The sequence below is a fragment of the Bos taurus genome, chromosome X (assembly GCF_002263795.3).
Source record: "Bos taurus isolate L1 Dominette 01449 registration number 42190680 breed Hereford chromosome X, ARS-UCD2.0, whole genome shotgun sequence".
Classification (NCBI taxonomy): domain Eukaryota; kingdom Metazoa; phylum Chordata; class Mammalia; order Artiodactyla; family Bovidae; genus Bos; species Bos taurus.
In genome coordinates this window covers 128,010,263-128,029,451 of record NC_037357.1, presented here as the reverse complement: position 1 = coordinate 128,029,451, position 19,189 = coordinate 128,010,263, and the positions used below count along the sequence as shown (strand labels likewise).

At 42.7% G+C, this 19,189-nt stretch overlaps 1 protein-coding gene and 1 pseudogene across 4 annotated transcripts in view; one reads left to right on the top strand and one right to left on the bottom strand.

Moving 5' to 3' along the window:
* Positions 1-18,815, bottom strand: part of PIR (pirin) — a 98,110-nt gene extending 79,295 nt beyond the window's left edge. For 2 of the 4 annotated variants that reach the window (XM_010822204.2, XM_059883586.1), the window contains exons 1-3: positions 18,544-18,763; positions 16,859-16,989; positions 7,218-7,310 (exon numbers count right to left, since the gene is read on the bottom strand). In XM_010822204.2, the coding sequence (XP_010820506.1) occupies positions 7,218-7,310; positions 16,859-16,951 (186 nt within the window). In that variant the 5' untranslated portion in view covers positions 16,952-16,989; positions 18,544-18,763. 4 annotated transcript variants of the gene reach the window in all.
* On the top strand, positions 992-1,872 carry LOC781781 (transcription factor E2F6-like; annotated as a pseudogene).
* Positions 18,816-19,189: the final 374 nt, after the last annotated feature.

Here is a 19,189-nt window from a genome sequence, read left to right as displayed (position 1 = left end):
AGGGTGTGGATTCAAAAGGAAGAGTGCTGTGCATTTTGTCAGACGGTTCTTTGTTTCTGACCATTTAGAGTTGCCCTAAACAAATCAAGATATCAGGCCAGACCAGAGATAGGTAGCTGGAAAATCATCCCGCCCTTTACCACAAGCCTTTTCACAACAATGCTTCCCGGAGTACAAACTCCAGGCAGGAAATACTGCGGACGTTTTCCCCTTTATCTTGGGACCACCAGCTGTGCCTTCTCCTCCAGGGTCTTCCTTCTTCCTAAAGTTTTCTGCAAGTTTTTAACAGAAAATACCTCACTATCCAAAGTGAAGAGATACATTTTAGAAAATAATTAGTCATTAACTCAATAAAACCAGGTTCTTGCTCTTGGCTCACAGTTATACTTCTTAAATAAAGAAGATGTGGTATACACACACATATATAAAATACACAATGGAATACTACTCAGTAATAAAAAAGGAATAAAAATGCCAGTTTTGCAGCAACACAGATGCAACTAGAGATTATCATACTAAGTCAAGTCAAGAAGAGAAAGACAAATAGCGTATGATATCACTTTTAGGTGGGATCTAAAATATGCCACCAATGAACGTATCTACTCCTGCAGTGGGACCATGGAGTCCTAACCACCAGACTGCCATGGAATTCCCTGTATATTTTTGAAGTTCATATTAAAAGACAGCTGAAACTTGGGTTACCTACACTCTTGAGGGAAACTCTTGAGGGAAACAGTTGATTCTAGTTACTCACAGTAGTGATATTCTATTTCTGCTTATTTAACTTATATGCAGAGTACAGATGTGGGAAGATGGCGGGCCTGGCATCCTGAGGTGCACAGGTCACGGCACTCTTTAGCCCACCTGCGTCCCACCTCCCGGGGTTGCGCCCAATCCATCCCCCCACCGCTCCCTTATCCCCCAGGGCCCCGCGTGTTGTGTTGCGGGGAGCAGCACCCAAGCAGGGCGGGAGAACGCGGGAGAGCTCTTGGGGGTGCGAGGCGAGGAGCGACCGGCTGGGCAGCATGAGTCAGCAGCGGCCAGCGTGGAAGCCACTGAGCCTGCTTGTGGACCTGGCGGAGGCAATGTGCCGCCGCTACTGCAACCCCATCAACGTGGAGGGCCTGCTGCCATCAAAAATAAGGATTAATTTAGAAGGTAATGTACAATATGCGTCCATGAGAAAAGCACTAAAAGTGAACAGACCTCGTTTTGATGTATCACTGGTTTATTTAACTCGAAAATTTATGGATCTTGTCAGATCTGCTCCTGGGAGCATTCTTAAACAAGTTTGCAACAAAACTGGGAGTACAAAAACAAACGGTGTATGACATCACCAACGTCTTAGATGGAATTGACCTGGTTGAAAAGAAGTCTAAGAACCATGTTCGATGGATAGGATCGGATCTGATCTTAGCAATTTTGGAGCAGTGCCCCAACAGAAGAAGCTGCAGAAGCTGTCTGACTTATCAGTAATGGAAGATGCCCTAGATTAGTTAATTAAGGACTGTGCTTAGCAACTGTTTAACAGATGACAAAGAAAATGAAAGACTAGCATATGTGACGTATCAAGACATTCACAGCATCCAAGCCTTCCATGAACAGATTGTAATTGCAGTTAAAGCGCCGGCAGAAATCAGACTGGATGGTCCAGCTCCCAGATAGGACTCAATCACAGTACATATCAGGAGCACCAAAGGACTCATTGACGTTTATTTATGTGAAGTGGACCAGGGTTCCCACTCCAGTGATAAAACGTCAGACAGCATAGGGACCTCTTCATCCAAAAGCAAGCCTCCGGAGCACCCTCAACCTGATAAAGAAAAAAATCCTCCCCAGCAAAATCAAGAAGTGCTTCAAGTGGCCAACTGATGGTGTTTGAGGTACCGGGCATTGAGTCTCTTGGACTCCTGTGTGGACGAAGATCCTCAGAGCAATAAATGGTCCCTGCCATCTTCTCATTCTTGGTAGCCGCAAGGCCAGGAGTGCATCCAAGCACTTTGCTCCTTAGATTCCTGGATAATGACGGTTTTTGCATTTGAAAACATCTCTTTTTATAATTATTCACTGCTTTTTTGCCAGTGAAGCAGTCATCTTGCCTACAGAAATTACTGAATCACATGAATATAACTGAAATAGACGGGCAGGCTGGGTGGACAGCTCCTCGTGGACTCTGCCCTTTGCCATGTGTAACACATGTCGTCACAAAAGAAGTTGCTTTACATGGTTTTATGTCTGTGTGGATGGGTGTGCACATGAACCTGACATCTTTGTACATATTTGTATAATGTCTATATCACTTGTGAAATATGTCTGAGTGAGACTGTTCACCCTGTACAGCCAAAATAATGTAAACATATTCTCTAATTTCCATGGTATCTATGCCTTATTAGAATCCTCTGAATGAGGGTTCAGTCAGTCAGTTCAGTTCAGTTGCTCAGTCGTGTCCGACTCTTTGTGACCCCATGAATCACAGCATGCCAGGCCTCCCTGTCCATCACCAACTCCCGGAGTTCACCCAAACCCACGTCCATGGAGTCGGTGATGCCATCCAGCCATCTCATCCTCTGTCGTCCCCTTCTCCTCCTGCCCCCAATCCCTCCCAGCATCAGAGTCTTTTCCAATGAGTCAACTCTTCGCATGAGGTGGCCAAAGTACTGGAGTTTCAGCTTCAGCATCAGTCCTTCCAAAGAACACCCAGGACTGATCTCTTTTAGGATGGACTGGTTGGATCTCCTTGCAGTCCAAGGGACTCGCAAGAGTCTTCTCCAACACCACAGTTCAAAAGCATCAATTCTTCGGCACTCAGCTTTCTTTACAGTCCAACTCTGAGGAGAGTTTTTTCCCTAACTTCTACATGTAGACGTATCATAAAACTGTGTGCAGTTAAAGTTTGTGGATTTAATGTAAGTATTTCAGTATGGTTTCCCAGTGCTAAAATTGGACTTTAGGCTCCTTACAGAGTCACTGTGTCCAAGTAGACTGGTGACGTGCCCCAAGCTTTGGGGACAAGTGTAGAGATGCCATCAGCTCATGACTGAATTCCTTGCAAGACATGAATGCAGTCATGGTGACAGTTGAAACTATTAACCTTTTTTGCAAGATTTCGTAATATGTTTCTGTATGCAGTCTTGCTCTTCAACCAGAGGGGTTTATTTACGATCAGTCAGTGGTCCCCTGCCCTCTCTCCAGCTCTAGTCCCACGTTCCCAAGCACCTCGCTCTTTCTACCTCATCGGGTAAGTCATTATCACTCTGTGCCTCGGTTTACTCAATAGTTTACCATTAGACTGTGAGCTCCTTGAGGGACTTTGTCTTAATCATTGTTAAGCCCAGCACCTTGCACCACCCCTGGCAATTGAAAAGCGCTCGATAAATGTTTGAACAAATCAGGTGAGTGAGTGAGTGAATGGTAGAATTAGACTGATAATACTTGGCTCATACCATACAAGATTGTTATATTGTTCAGATTCATATTTTAAACTTCTCTCACTTTCAAAGAAAGGATTGAGGCAATGTGAGATTAGGACCATGTATAAAAGCCTTAGCTTAGGAATCAAAAATCAACATGCTATAAAGTCATGCCGAGTATTTAGGATTTGCACACCTCCGAGCTCCAGTGGCTTTTGCAGTCCTGTCCCTCAGCTGAACACCAGCCTCCTCCCTCCTCACAGTCCCTACTGGCCGCCTCTGCAGGCCTTGGCCATGAAGCAGAAGTTGTGTGTATAGGTCAAGTGCTCCGTGGAGGATTCCGGACTCTGCATTGTAGATTTGGCAGCTGTCAGTTACGTGTAATGGCTAAACATGAGAGTGGATGAGGCCACCTAATGAGAGGGTACCAGCAGGAGAAGAGGAAAGGCCCGTTAGCATTTATTTTAAGGGGAGGTACCCACTCCAGTTTCTTGCCTGGAGATTTCCATGGGGGTACCTGAGTCGGATGCGACTGAGCAACTGAACACTTTCACTTTCACCAAAGAAAAAGCCTTTCCCAAGAGAGAAAAAAAAGAGAGGAGGAGGGAAAAATCGGCTGAAGAAGGTGGTGTTCCCAGAACCCACAAACGAAGTATGGCCACAGGTGATAGCGTTGTTTCTAGGCAGCAGTTCCTTACTTGTGAAATGTTACAAGTGTTCTACCTTGCAAATCGTTCTGAGAGTAAAAGAAGATCGTGTAAATGAAAGCCCTCTGTAAACTGTAGATACGTTACATAAATGAATCTTTTTCATCAAAAAAAAAAAAATACATGCAGAGTACATCGTGAGAAACACTGGGCTGGATGAAGCACAAGCTGGAATCAAGATTGCCAGGAGAAATATCAATAACCTCAGATATGCAGATGACACCAGGAAGTAAAGAAGAACTAAAGAGCCTCTTGATGAAAGAAGACAGTGAAAAAGTTGGCTTAAAACTCAACATTCAGAAAACTAAGATCATGGCATCTGGTCCCATCACTTCACGGCAAATAGATGGGGAAACAGTGCGAACCAGTGAGAGACTTTGTTTTCTTGGGCTCCAAAATCACTGCAGATGGTGACTGCAGCCATGAAATTAAAAGATGCTTGCTCCTTGGAAGAAAAGGTATGAGCAACCTAGACAGCATATTAAAAAGCAGAGATATTACTTGCCAACAAAGGTCCGTCTAGTCAAAGCTATGATTTTTTCAGTGGTCATGTATGGACGTGAGAGTTGGACTATAAAGAAAGCTAAGCACCAAAGAATTGATGCTTTTGAACTGTGGTGTTGGAGAAGACTCTTGAGAGTCCCTTGGACTGCAAGGAGATCCAACCAGTGAATCCTAAAGGAAATCAGTCCTGAATATTCACTGGAAGGACAGATGCTGAAGCTGAAACTCCAATACTTTGGCCACCTGATGTAAAGAACTGACTCATTGGAAAAGACCCTGATGCTGGGAAAGATTGAGGGCAGGAGGAGAAGGGGACAACAGAGCATGAGATGGTTGGATGGCATCACTGACTCAATGGACATGAGCTTGAGTAAACTCCGGGAGTTGGCAATGGACAGGGAGGCCTGGAATGCTGCAGCCCATGGGGTTGCAGAGTCAGACACGACTGAGCAACTGAACTGAACTGAAGTGATATTCTATTAAGTTGCCGTGATCACAGAGTGAGCCAACACTGAACCATTGCTCTGGGGAAAATACAAGGTTAGGTTCCCGCAAGCCTCCAGTCACAACCAAGAATCAATACATAACCTTCTGTTACGTGTGCTTCTGTTTAAAGACACCTTATTGACTATACATTGTTGACTGATTAACACTGAACTCAGGGCCAACAGCACTACATCTCAGGCCTGAGGAAGCTTCTCCAACACATACTTTCTCCAAAAGGCACCTTACAGCCTGCGCTTAGGAACACTGAACAGCACTTCACTATGCCTGGGGGCATTTAAAACAGCAAGGTCACCAACAAAAAGCACAAAATGTGGCACTAAATTGGCCTCAGGAAGGACACTTGTTTGCAGTAGGAGAGTTAAAGCAAGAAGGCAGAGTGTTGCCTTGTTCACCCTCAGCTGGGAGCACGTGCATACCCACAAATGATGGTGTGAGCACCACAGCTATAAATAAATTTAGGAGTAGGTGAATTCGCTGATCCAGAATCCACAGATGATGAGGACTGCCTGTAATAACAAATACGCTTTTATGGAAAATTCTTACTCAGAAGAGTCAAATACCAATATTCTACCACTGAACCCTTTCCCAGAGTAGTTTAACATTGAGCGCCTTACAACTTATAAACTGTCATTTAGAAAGGAAATTAAATCTCCTTTCAATAATGGATAAGAAAGTGATGGGTTTCATCATTCATTTTATTTAATATATTTATCATCTTTAGCAAAATCCATCTTTTTATTATTCAATTAAATTCAGCCAAGCAAGACAGAATCTCCACCAGGAGAACATGGAGATGGGCGGGATGATATGAGATAAAGAAACTTACAGTCCTCTTGGGTGTGGGAGGGAGGTTCAGAAAATTCATTTTAATACAAGTGGAATATGATCAAGGCCACCATAAATATCTAACATGTATGAGACTGGAAAAAATCTAATGCTATGGAGGCCAAATGAAGGAGAAAGGGTATCCTCTTGGGACTGTCTGGACGATATGAAGGAGATGGTAAGATCTGAAACGATCTTGAAGGATTAGTAAAATGGCAGCTGGAGCTGTGGGATGGGGTGTTGAGAATGTCTTGATACCAGAAGCAGAAGAGCACAGCAGGGAGACCTGCTCTGGGATCTGGGTCAGAACTCAGCATGCATGTAGGGGAGGAGGAAGGCATGGTTTCCATTTTTGCTGTAAAGCAAGGCACAGTGGCCCTGAAGTGATCACAGGGAAGAGAAGAGGAAGGCAAATGGCTGTGAGGAAGGGAAATCCATCCAATGATCTTAATCCTTCATACTGTTTTCAGAAGCTTCTAGGTTTATTCTATTTTCACATTGCAGTGGTTAACTCTTTACCTGTTCATCTTTCACCTCCTTAACTAGACAACATCCTACATGTAAGCTTCCCTGGTGGCTCAGCTGGTAAACATTCTGCCTGCAATGTGGGAGACCTGGTTCAATCCCTGGGTTGGGAAGATTCCTTGAAGAAGGGAATGGCTACCCACTCCAGTATTCTGGCCTGAAGAATTCCATGGACTGTATAGTCCATGGGGTCGCAAAGAGTCGGACATAACTGAGTGACTTTCACTTTCAAGCAGCGGTCATGCCTCATTCTTCCTTAGCTTCTCTCCCTCTGCCTCTGTCCTCTCTCCCTAATACATACACACACACACACCCTAACATACAAAAGATGACCTGAACCATGGCTTCATGTCACCACACAACAATAAATATTTATTCATTCAGTAATGGATTTGATAAACACACTAAGCCCTGGTCTGTTTTCCTCAGGGAGGACGTGACTAAACTTTGTTAGGAACTGTCCCTACATTTTCCCTGCAATACATGTGTCAGGAAGATTCCCTGGAGAAGGGAATGGCAACTCACTCCAGTATCCTTGCCTGGAGAATTGCATGGACAATATAAAACAGATATTATTAATAAAATTCTACTAACAGCCAGTCTATAGCCAGGAACTTATAAATTAACTATGGCCTATTATTTATTGCTTCTAAATTCTAATTTTCTATTAAAAGAGAGTATTAAAGAACAGAGGTAAATTTTAAAATACACACTTTTGCAGTCAAATTGTTTTACTTACTGTTTCAAAACCTCGGTGTGGGTGATCAGGAAATCCACCTGGTCTACCGCCTTTAAATTCATCAAATAGTAAAAATGGATCCAGATTTTTTAACTGAAATAAAAATAAAACCCAGCAGATTAGATGTGCCTTTTAAGTCACACTACTTGGGGCTATATTCATAAACAGATCTAATGAATCTCATTAAAAACGACTTGGCTAATAAGCAATTTTTTGCAATACAAAATGCTTTCAGGAAAGAACTCCTTATACACACACACACACACACAGTCACTAAGTTAATCAGTTGACATTTTATGAGAAGTGGACAAATGATTCATGATCGTCTAAGATCTAAGTAGTCAAGCACAAACAAGATACAGTCCAAAAAGATTCATAATCTCATGGGGGAACACACTAGAACATCAGTTACTGTGCTATGATGATAAATGCTCTGGACGAAGTTAGCATATAGGAGAATGGGGAGACATTAGGGCAGGTTCAACCAGGGAGGTGTTACTTGAGCTGAGTCTTGAAGTATATATATGTAGAAGTTAATCAAGAAGAAGCAGGAGAAAGAGGAATATTCTAAATAAAAGAGCAGAGAAGCAGCTTTGTAAGACTGAAAACCTGTGAGGAAACTACTCTTGTGAAGCAAAAAAATGCACATGGAACTATGGTGAGAGATGGGCTGAGGACAGAGGTCAAATCATAAAGGAGTTTGGGTTTTATCCTGAAGGTGGTGGGTTTAATCAGGTTGAGATGATAAGATCGAGAAAGAGCATTCTAGCATATATGTGGAAGATGGTCTGGAAAAGAAAGAGATGGGAGGCAAAGAGTATTTAGAAGGTGCTTTCAACAGTCTAGCTCAGTTGGTAAAGAATTCGCCTGCAATGCAAAAGACCCCCAGTTCAATTCCTGGGTCAGGAAGATCCGCTACAGAAGGGATAGGCTACCCACTCCAGTATTCTGGCCTGGAGAATTCCATGGGCTGCATAGTCCATGGGGTCTCAAAGAGTCAGACATGACTGAGCAACTTTCACTTTCAGTTTTCAACAGTCTGGGCAACAACGAAGGCCAGGTCTAAGGCAATGGCAGTAGTGATGGAGAATGGGAAAAAAGAAGAGCATTAGATCACTTCCAACTTTCTAGCTTTGGGGCCTGGGAGGGTGGTAAGGCCATCCAGAAATACAAGAAACATAACAGAAGGAGCCTTGAAGTAGGCATGGTGACTTCATTCTAGGTCACGCTGAGTTTGAGATATGTATATAAATGATATATATATATATATATATATATATAAACAGTACTATGAATATTCAGTGTCTAGTATACTGTGCAAAAACTAGACAGCAAATGAAGATAGATCTTGAGCCCATGTGAGAGGCAAAAGCAGAGCTGGCTGTCATCAGCATATCTTTATGGTCACCTTGGTTATCCTTGGCCATTTGCTATTCTATACAAATTTTAGAAAACATCTACAAACAAAAATGTTGGACTTTTGGTTGGAACTGCTTTGAATGTATGGATCAATTTGGGGAGAAATGATATTTATGTAGTATTGAGTTTTCCTATTCATAAACATGGTTACTTCCATTTATTTAGGTTTTGGAAATGTCTTTCAATGGGATTTATAATTTTCTCCATACAGATTTTGCATATATGAAACTTTTTTCAACTAACATGCATTTTATGGTGTTATAAATAATATATTTGAGATATAATTGACATATTAGTTTTAGATGTACAAGGTAATGATTTGATATTTGTAAATACTGTGAAATGATCACACACTACCATCTGTCCCTATAAAAAGTATGAAAAAATGAGTATTTTTTAACAGTCTGCTGCTAGGGATCAAAAATGTGAATGGAAGGACTTCCCTGGGGTCTAGTGTTTAAGAGTTCACGCTTCTACCACAGGAGACACAGGTTCAATTCCTTGTCGTAAACTAAGATCCTACATGCCATATGGCATGGCGAAAAATAAAAAAAATTTAAAAAGAAGTGTGACTAGAAAGGTGATTTTGAACACTGCTAAGCTCTTATTGATTTTAATAATTTATCTGTAGCTTCTGCTGGATTTTCTTTGCAGACATTCATATCACCAGTATATTTTTTGGGTTTTATTTACTTATTTTTATTTATTTTAATTGGAGGCTAATTACTTTACAATATTGTGGTGGTTTTTGCCATACATTCACATGAATCAGCCATGGGTGTACATGTGTTCCCCATCCTGAACCGTCCCCCCCACCTCCCTCCCTATCCCATCCCTCAGGGTCATCCAAGTGCACCAGCCCTGAGCGCCCGGTCTCATGCATTGAACCTGGACTGGCAATCTATTTCACATATGATAATATACATGTTTCAATGCTATTCTCTCAAATCATCCCACCCTCGCCTACTCCCACAGAGTCCAAAAGTCTTCTTTACATCTGTGTCTCTTTTGCTGTCTCGCATATAGGGTCATTGTTACCGTCTTTCCAAATTCCATATATATGTGTTAATATACTGTATTGGTGTTTTTCTTTCTGACTTACTTCACTCTATAATAGGCTCCAGTTTCATCCACCTCATTAGAACTGATTCAAATACATTCTTTTTAATGGCTGAGTAATATTCCATTGTGTGTATGTACCACAGCTTTCTTATCCATTCGTCTGTCGATGGACATCTAGGTTGCTTTCATGTCCTGGCTATTGTAAACAGTGCTGCAATGAACATTTCACCAGTATATTTTTATCAATAAGCTTTTGGCCAACAGTTTACAAAGTATTGGGTTGGCCAAAAAGTTCTTTCGGTGTTTTCCACACCATCTTACCACTCAGTTCAGTGACTTGGTCGTGTCCGACTCTTTGCAACCCCATGGACTGTAACACACCAGGCTTCCCTATCACCAACTCCCGGAGCTTACTCAAACTCATGTCCATCCAGTTGGTGATCCATCCAACCATCTCATCCTCTGTTGTCCCATTCTCCTCCTGACTTCAAATCTTTCTCAGCATCAGGGTCTTTTCCAATGAGTCAGTTCTTCACATCAGGTGGCCAAAATATTGCAGTCTCAGCATCAGTCCTTCCAATGAGTATTCAGTACTGATTTCCTTCAGGATTGACTGGTTTGATCTCCCTGCAGTCCAAAGGACTCTCAAGATTCTTCAACACCACAGTTCAAAAGCATTGATTCTTCAGCACTCAGCTTTCTCTATGGTCCAACTCTCACATCCATAAATGACCACGGGAAAAACCATAGCTTTGACTAGATGGACCTTTGTTGGCAAAGTAATGTCTCTGCTTTTTAATAATGCTGTCTAGGTTGGTCATAGCTTTTCTTCCAGGGACCAAGCATCTTTTAATTTCACGGCTACAGTCACCATCTGCAGTGATTTTGGAGCCCAAGAAAATACAAGTCTCTCACTGTTTCTATTGTTTCCCCATCTATTTCCGATGAAGTGATGGGACCAGATGCCATGATCTTAGTTTTTTGAATGTTGAGTTTTAAGCCAACTTTTTCACTCTCCTCTTTCACTTTCATCAAGAGGCTCTTTAGTTCTTTGCTTTCTGCCATAAGGGTGGTGTCATCTGCATACATGAGGTTGTTGATATTTCTCCTGGCAATCTTGATTCCAGCTTGTGCTTCATCCAGCCTGGCATTTTGCATGACATACTCTGCATATAAGGTAAATAAGCAAGGTGACAATATATAGCCTTGACGTGCCCCTTTCCCAATCTGAAACCAGTCTGTTGTTCAATGTCTGGTTCTAACTGTTGCTTCTTGATCTGAACACAGATTTCTCAAGAGGCAGGTAAGGTGGTCTGGTATTCCCATCTTTTTAAGAATTTTCCAGAATTTATGGTGATCCACACAGTCAAAAGCTTTGACATAGTCAATAAAGCAGAAGTAGATATTTTTCTGGAACTCTCTTGCTTTTTCGATGATCCAACGGATGTTGGCAATTTGATCTCTGGTTCCTCTGCCTTTTCTAAATCCAGCTTGAACATCTGGAAGTTCTCAGAAGATCTTACCACTACAACTCACTGAAGGCTCAGGTGACCATTAGCATTTTTTTCAGTTCAGTTCAGTCGCTAGCTGCTGCTGCTAAGTCACTTGCTGCTGCTGCTGCTGCTGCTAAGTCGGTTCAGTCATGTCCAACTCTGTGTGGCCCCACAGATGGCAGCCCACCAGGCTTCCCTGCCCATCATCAACTCCCAGAACTTGCTCAGACTCATGTCTATAGAGTTGGTGATGCCATCCAACCACCTCATCCTCTGTTGTCCCCTTCTCCTTCTGCCTTCAATCCTTCCCAGCATCAGGGTCTTTTCCAATGAGTCAGTTCTTCGCATCAGGTGGCCAAAATATTGTAGCTCCAGCATCAGTCCCTCCAATGAATATTCAGGACTGATTTCCTTTAGGATTGACTGGTTGGATCTCCTTGCAGTCCAAAGAAGTATGTACATTTTTTAAGACACAATACTACTGCATACTTGTAGACTAAGTGTGTATAAACATAAGTAATTTCTATAGGCACTGAGAAACCGAGATAATTGTGTGAACTACTTGATTGCAATATTTGCTTTATTGCAATGGTGTGGAATTGAACCCCCAACATCCCTGAGGTATGCCTGCATGAGAGTGGCCCAAGGAAAATCACAGCAGAAAGGACTGCCTGGCTGAAAAAGGAGTGGGGCATAGAAGCAAATGCAGATGAGTGATGGGTTTCCTTCCTGTTGGGAGCACACCTGCCAACATCATGATATGCAATCATTCCAATTATAGCCTGGCTACACTGTCCATATACAGTATAATGGATGGTACCAGTTGGCCCAGTTACATCTCTTGTTCACCATTCATCACCAAAACAACATTATAAACTCCTCTACCTCTATATTTACAGCAACAAGGAATGTGTCACCTAGAGCCACTAATGTTAAACACTGTTGTAAATTCTACCCTACAATAGCTCTGTGCTCTAGTTTTTTTATGAGATTTTATTTTCCACTGATACAGTCTTGGTGCAAAAAGTTTGAAAAGTAACCACCTTGAAGTGAGAGTGATGTTTTCCTCTCTTCTGATGGGAGGGCTGGGATCCATCTTTTGGCAAGTTGGCAGTGTGTAGAGTGCTAACAAGTATGGTAACAATCTAAATGTTTAGAAGTAGAGCCTTCATCAGCAAAATGTCTACAAAATAATAAATACTGGAGAGGGTGTAGAGAAAAGGGAACCCTCCTACACTGTTTGAGGGAATGTAAATTGATACAGTCACTATGGAGAACAGTGTGGAGGTTCCTTAGAAAACCAAAGATAGAGCTAACATACAATCCAGCAATCTCCTAGGAATATATCTGGACAAAACTACAGTCCAAAAAGATACATGCATCCCTATGTTCATTGTAGCACCCCTATGTTCATTGTAGCACTATTCACAATAGCCAAGACATGGAAACAACCTAAATATCCATCAACAGAGAAATGGATAAAGAAGATGTGGTACAGACACACACACACACACACACACACACATACAATGGAGTATTACTCAACCATTAAAAAAAAGAATGAAATAATGCCACTTGCAACAACATGGATGGACCTAGAGATAATTATACTAAGTGAAATAAGTCAGAAAGAAAAACACTGTATGGTATCACTTGCATGTGGAATCTAAAATATGACACAAATGAACTTATCTACAAAACAAAAACAGAATCATGTACACTGAGAACAGACTGGTGGCTGCTGACAGAGAATGGGTTGGGGGAGAAATGGAGGAGGAGGTTGGGGTTAGCAGATATAAGCTTCTACATATAGGATGCATAAACAACAAGGGTCTCCTGTAGAGCACAGGGAACTATATTCAATACCCTATGATAAACCATAATGGAAAAGAATATTTTAAAAAGAATGTATATATATATATATATATATATATTATAACTGAATCACTTTGCTGTATAAGAGTAATTAACACAACATTGTAAGTCAACTATATGTCAATAAAAATTTTTCAAATATTTAAACAAAAAGTAAAAAAGTTGGGCTAAGAATAAGAGAATAATGGGAATAATGGTATGCTCTTTCACTGGAGTATGTCATAACTACTTAAATGGTATTTATGAAGAATTTATAAGAATGTGGGAGGTGCTTGGCTACCCTGTTAAATGAAAAAGTAAGGACACAAAATTGTTTACACTGTACAACTAAAACATATAACTAAACAGAGGTAAAAGAAAACATTCTCTGTCTTCAGTTCAGTTCAGTTCAGTCGCTCAGTCATGTCCGACTCTTTGCGACCCCATGAATCGCAGCACGCCAGGCCTCCCTGTCCATCACCAACTCCCGGAGTTCACTGAGACTCACGTCAATCGAGTCGGTGATGCCATCCAGCCATCTCATGCTCTGTCATTCCCTTCTCCTCCTGCCCCCAATCCCTCCCAGCATAACAGTCTTTTCCAATGAGTCAACTCTTCGCATGAGGTGGCCAAAAATACTGGAGTTTCAGCTTTAGCATCATTCCTTCCAAAGAAATCCCAGGGCTGATCTCCTTCAGAATGGACTGGTTGGATCTCCTTGCAGTCCAAGGGGCTCTCAAGAGTCTTCTCCAACACCACAGTTCAAAAGCATCAATTCTTCGGTGTTCAGCCTTCTTCACAGTCCAACTCTCACATCCATACATGACCACAGGAAAAACCATAGCCTTCACTAGACAGACCTTTGTTGACAAAGTAATGTCTCTGCTTTTGAATATGCTATCTAGGTTGGTCATAACTTTCCTTCCAAGGAGCAAGCATCTTTTAATTTCATGGCTGCAGTCACCATCTGCAGTCATTTTGGAGCCCAAAAAATTAAGTCCGACACTGTTTCCATTGTTTCCCCATCTATTTCCCATGAAGTGATGGGACCGGATGCCATGTGGCACTAGGAATGATTCCTATTCACGTTTTCCCTTAGAGTAGAGACACACCTGGGGCATGGTAGACCCTCTGAATTAGTAGAATGTAGGGGTCTCTATAGCACAGGTTTTTCAGCCAGGGACTTTTAACTGGGTAAATTCTATATTTTATATATCTCTATCTATAGATAGAATTCAGGGTGACTGTAAACTTGGCTGGGAACAAAAAACACATCATTATTTTTACTAACTTCCAACTAAATTTTTTCTTCTTCTGAATTTTTTTTTTGTAGTAAAACAAACATAACATGAAATTTACCATTTTAACCATTTTAAAGCATATAGTTCAGTGGCATTAAGTACGCTCACACTGCTGTGCAACAAGTCACCACCATCCATCTCCAGACTGAAATGTAACATTTCCTTTAATTATGAATGCAGTCAAAGAATCACAGTAAATTACCAGGACCTGTGACTTTGTCACCAATAGAAATCAAAGCTCTTTTCATATCACATCACAGTTGCTGCAGGTACTGAACTATGTTCATGCTCCTCAAAGCTTTGAAATTAAGTAGTTATGAGAAGTGCCACTACATCTTCTTACTGAATGTTACTAGAGTTATTTAAGTTACTAATTACAAATTTGTTTTTGCAATATTTTACTAACTATATTTCAATACAAAGATTTTCCTTTGTGTGTAATCCCATGTATTTTATACATTTTAAAAACATTATTCTGAGAAGGAAATTTATAAAACAACATTCTGAGAGTGAACTGATGGATTTCAGCAGACTCCCAAAGGGGTTCATAAGACCAGAAAAATTAAGAACCCCTCAGCAGATGTGTTTCTGATGGAGTAATTAAAGTATTAGCTACCCTGAACATACAATACTGGGTTTACTGACAGGTGTTTGAATTCTTCTGCTGGCAATGTGGCCTAGAAGAATATGACACCACATCCATCTGCACCTTCCCAACATCCACTGTGCATTTAGTCCTTAGAATAATCTTGTTTGCCTGTATCCCTTTGAAAACCAAAATCTGACTGACCTCAGAAGACATTCTCAGATGAACAGGAAGCTAATGGTGGGAAGAGTATGAGAATATTAGAGCAGAATTTAAGAAGAGGAACAAACCAGCCTCACTTTTCAAAAATAATCCATTTCCCTAATATACTTCTCCTTTATTCAAAAAATATTTTGGAGAGATGCTCAACATCACTAAGTAGTAAAATGCAAATCAAAACCACACGGAGATATCACCTCACACCTATCAGGATGGCTATTATTAAAAAAAAAAAAAAAAACAAGAAATGACAAGTGTTAGTGAGGATGTGGAGAAAGGGGAACCCTACTACACTACTGGTTAGAATGCAAATTGGTACAGCCACTATGGAGAACAGTACGCCAGTTCCACAAAAAATTAAAAGTATAACTACCATGTCATCCAGCAATTCTACTTCTGGGTATTTATCCAAAGAACATGAAAATGCTAACTTGAAAAGCTGTATGCATCGCCACGTTCATTGCTGCATCATTTACGATAATCATGGAAAGAACCTAAGTGTTCAATGACAGATAAATGGATAAAGAAAATGTGGTGTATATGGGATACAATGGGATATTATTCTACTATAAAAAAAGAATGAAATCTTGCTGTGTGCAACAACATGGGTGGACCTTGAGGTCATTATGCTGAGTGAAATAAGTTAGACAAAGACACTGTATGATCTCATTTATATGTGGAATTCAAAATCAACAAAAAAAAGCTCACGGATGCAGAGAACAGATTGGAGATCGCCAGACGTGTGTGTGTGTGTGGGGGGCGGGGTGACAAGTGGATAAAGAGGGGCCAAAAGGTACAAACTTTCAGTGATAAAATAAATGAGTCATGGGGAGGTAAATGTACAGCACAGTGACTGTAGTTAATACTGCATTACATATTTGAAAGTTGCTAAGAGAGTAGATCTTAAAAGTTCTCATGACAAGAAAAATATTACAGTGACAGGTGTTAACTAGACTTGTGATCATTTTGCAATATATACAAATACTGAAGCATTGTGTTGTTCACCTGAAACTACTATTATATGTCAATTATACCTCAACTTCTGCTTTTGGAATCTGGAGCTGGGCACTGTATTCCATGGATTAGAATCATCATTTCCTTTTTTTGCACGTAAGATTTTCTTTTCTCCAAGTCCCGTGTCTCCCCTTCTCTGAGGGAGACAATCACCTTCTCTGAGGGAAGCCCCCACTTAGCCCCCCATCAGGAGGTCCAAAGAGTCCAGTCTCAGCCATCTCTCTAAGAACTCAAAATGCCTGGCAAATGGCTGACTGCCTCAGGGTACAGACCTGACCCAAGAGGAGGCAATGGGATTCTCTCTCCTAGGAATTTGGGATTGGGCCCCAGCATCTGTCCCTGGTGCTTTGACTGGTGGGCATGTAAACCTAGGGGATCTAGCAGGTATGCCTGGGCACGTGCACCTGGAGGCTGACAGATCAACTCAGGATAGGATGTGGGTGTTCGGAGAGCAGCACAGACGTTTCAGTCAGGATCACTGGATCCACAGTACAGAAATCCCCTTGGGGTGGGGCTGGTCTCGAGGAGACCCCAAATGCTAAGTTTAGAGTTGGTTCCTAAGGTACCCCACGGGGCAGCTCATGATTGTCTCATGACCTATCTTCCCAAGCTTACCCTCAGGGTCCCACCAGTTCCTTCTGCTAAAAAAAAAAAAAAAAAAAAAGGCATGAAACAGCCATCCAACCAGCATACCTCGGGTCTTCCGATGCTTCTGCGGACTCGTGCTCCAACTCCTTCCGACTGCTCCCGGCTGAGCACTGAGAGGGTAACCTTCTTGGAGGACATCGTATCCAAGGTTAAAAAGCAAGTGTTCTGAGGCTGAGCTGTAGAGGATGCAGGATAAGAGAAGGGACAACAAAACAGAGACGTCATCAAGGAGGGACTGACCACCCACGGACTATAAAATATAGGATAGGAAGTTCACCCCCCACCACGCCCCAAATATTGTATGGCCAAAAAGTTCATTTGGGGTTTTCTGCAAGATGTTACAGAAAAACCCAAATGAACTGTTTGGACTTTTTGGCCAGCCCAATATTAACAGCTATAATTTTTTAATTGCTTACTCTGCTTTCAAACACCACTAATGATGGTGGACGCCTGTGAGTGCTAAGGAGGTTCTCAGCACCCTACTAACGATTTACAATGGTTATCTGGTGTAGTCCTAGGACCACCGTTGACCACAGTTAGTAATAACAGCTGCTGGGCATTTACTTAGAACCTCTAATGAGCACTTTACCTGCCTCATCTGATTGAAATCTCTGCCCCTACCTCTATCCCACGTTGCCCCAGAAGGGAGCTGCTACCATGAGCTGAGAGAGATCTGGGTATCTCTTATCTGAATGTGCAAGGATCTTGGCACTGAAAGGGATCTTTGAGGGTCATCAAATTCAAAGACTCATCTATCCCTGAAGTTCAGGGTCAACTTAAGTGGCAAGAAATATTTGAAGCTTTCTCTGAAGTCTTCCAGAGCACAGAAAAGCACAGGAAACTCACGGAGGAGGTGCCCTTGACCATGCAATCTGTATTCTACTCAGGACCCCCAATTCAAAAGTGCTTCCTCTTTGTGAGTCTCACACCAAGTATAATTAATCTATTTTCCACTTCAAATGCTTGCAGACAATACACGCAATCCCTAAAGCTCTTCTGCAAATGACATATAATCCATTCCTTCAAAGTTTCCCACTCAAACCAAGATAGATATTTTAGCAAGAAGCACAGACTCTGGAGCCACACAGTCTGAGTCTGCATCCCAGGTTCACCACGTATCAGCTGTGTGATCTGAGGCCAACTGTTAAACCTCCCTGTTCCTCAGGCTTTCCACCTGTGAATAGGAGTCATAAAACAGTGTAGATTCTGCAAAGGAGTGTAGTCAGTGTTCTAAGAATGCAAACTGCTGCTACTCAGAGCACTCAGAGGGTTTAGCACTGGCTAAACCCTCCAGCCAGTCAAGTGAAAGTGAAAGTGAAGTCGCTCAGCTGTGTCTGACTCTTGTCCGACTCTTTGCGATCCCATGGACTGTAGTCTACCAGGCTCCCTACCAGGCTCCTCTGTCCATGGGGTTTTCCAGGCAAGAGTACTGGAATGGGTTGCCATTTCCTTCTCCAGGGGATCTTCCTGACCCAGGGATCGAACCCAGGTCTCCTGCATTTCAGGCAGACGCTTTACCCTCTGAGCCACCGGGGAAGCCCTGCCAATCAAGGCTCACTCTAAATGTGCCCTCCCCTGGGCTGCCACCTTTAGTGAACTCAATCCTCCGCCTATGAGCATCTAGAAAGTATTTTACGTCCAGCCCCCGCCCTCAATTTGAACTATTTCTGGATCTTTCCAGACTCCTCCAATTAAGTTCTATGCACGTGCACCACTGACGAGGTACTTACCAGATCTTAGTGCTCTGCAGAAAGAAAAGTCGTCTGCGACTTGCACCAAACTGCAGAGGACTACTTAAGCATCTCTGGCCATTTCTCTTAGGAGACCCCTGGGAGTCTAAAGCGGGCCAGAGAGGGCGGGGTCTGCCCCGTCGGCCCCGCGGGCGCCAGGTACCCGAGCCCGGTGAAGGGCGGCTATAGCAGCCTGTTCGGCGGCTGCAGCGAGGGGCGTGGAGAGGGCGGGCTCGGAGCGCGCCCCGCGGCTGCCTCACAGTGACTCAGCGCTTCGCTGCCAGTGGCCGCAGGGAGGCTGGAGGCGGGAGTCCACGGGTCTCGGAGGCCCTGGGCAAGGGCGATACTCCTTGATTGACAGTCCGCCGCCGCGAGGATCCCTTCGCCCCGCCCCTCGCCACAGCTCCGCCCCAGCCTGTTCCGCTGCCCTTGTGATGGGCGGGCGGGGAAAGGTCACTGGAGAGAGGCGCTCTGGGCCCTAGGAGGCATGGATGGGCCTAGCAGGTGCTGTGTTCAGGCCAAAGGTCCCAACTGGACCTCCTCGGAAAACTTGTCTTTGCCTGGAGTCGGCTACCTCCATCACTTCTTGGGCCTTGTGTGACCTTGGGCAGGTAGCTCAGCCTCTCTGTGCCTCGAGTGCCTCCAT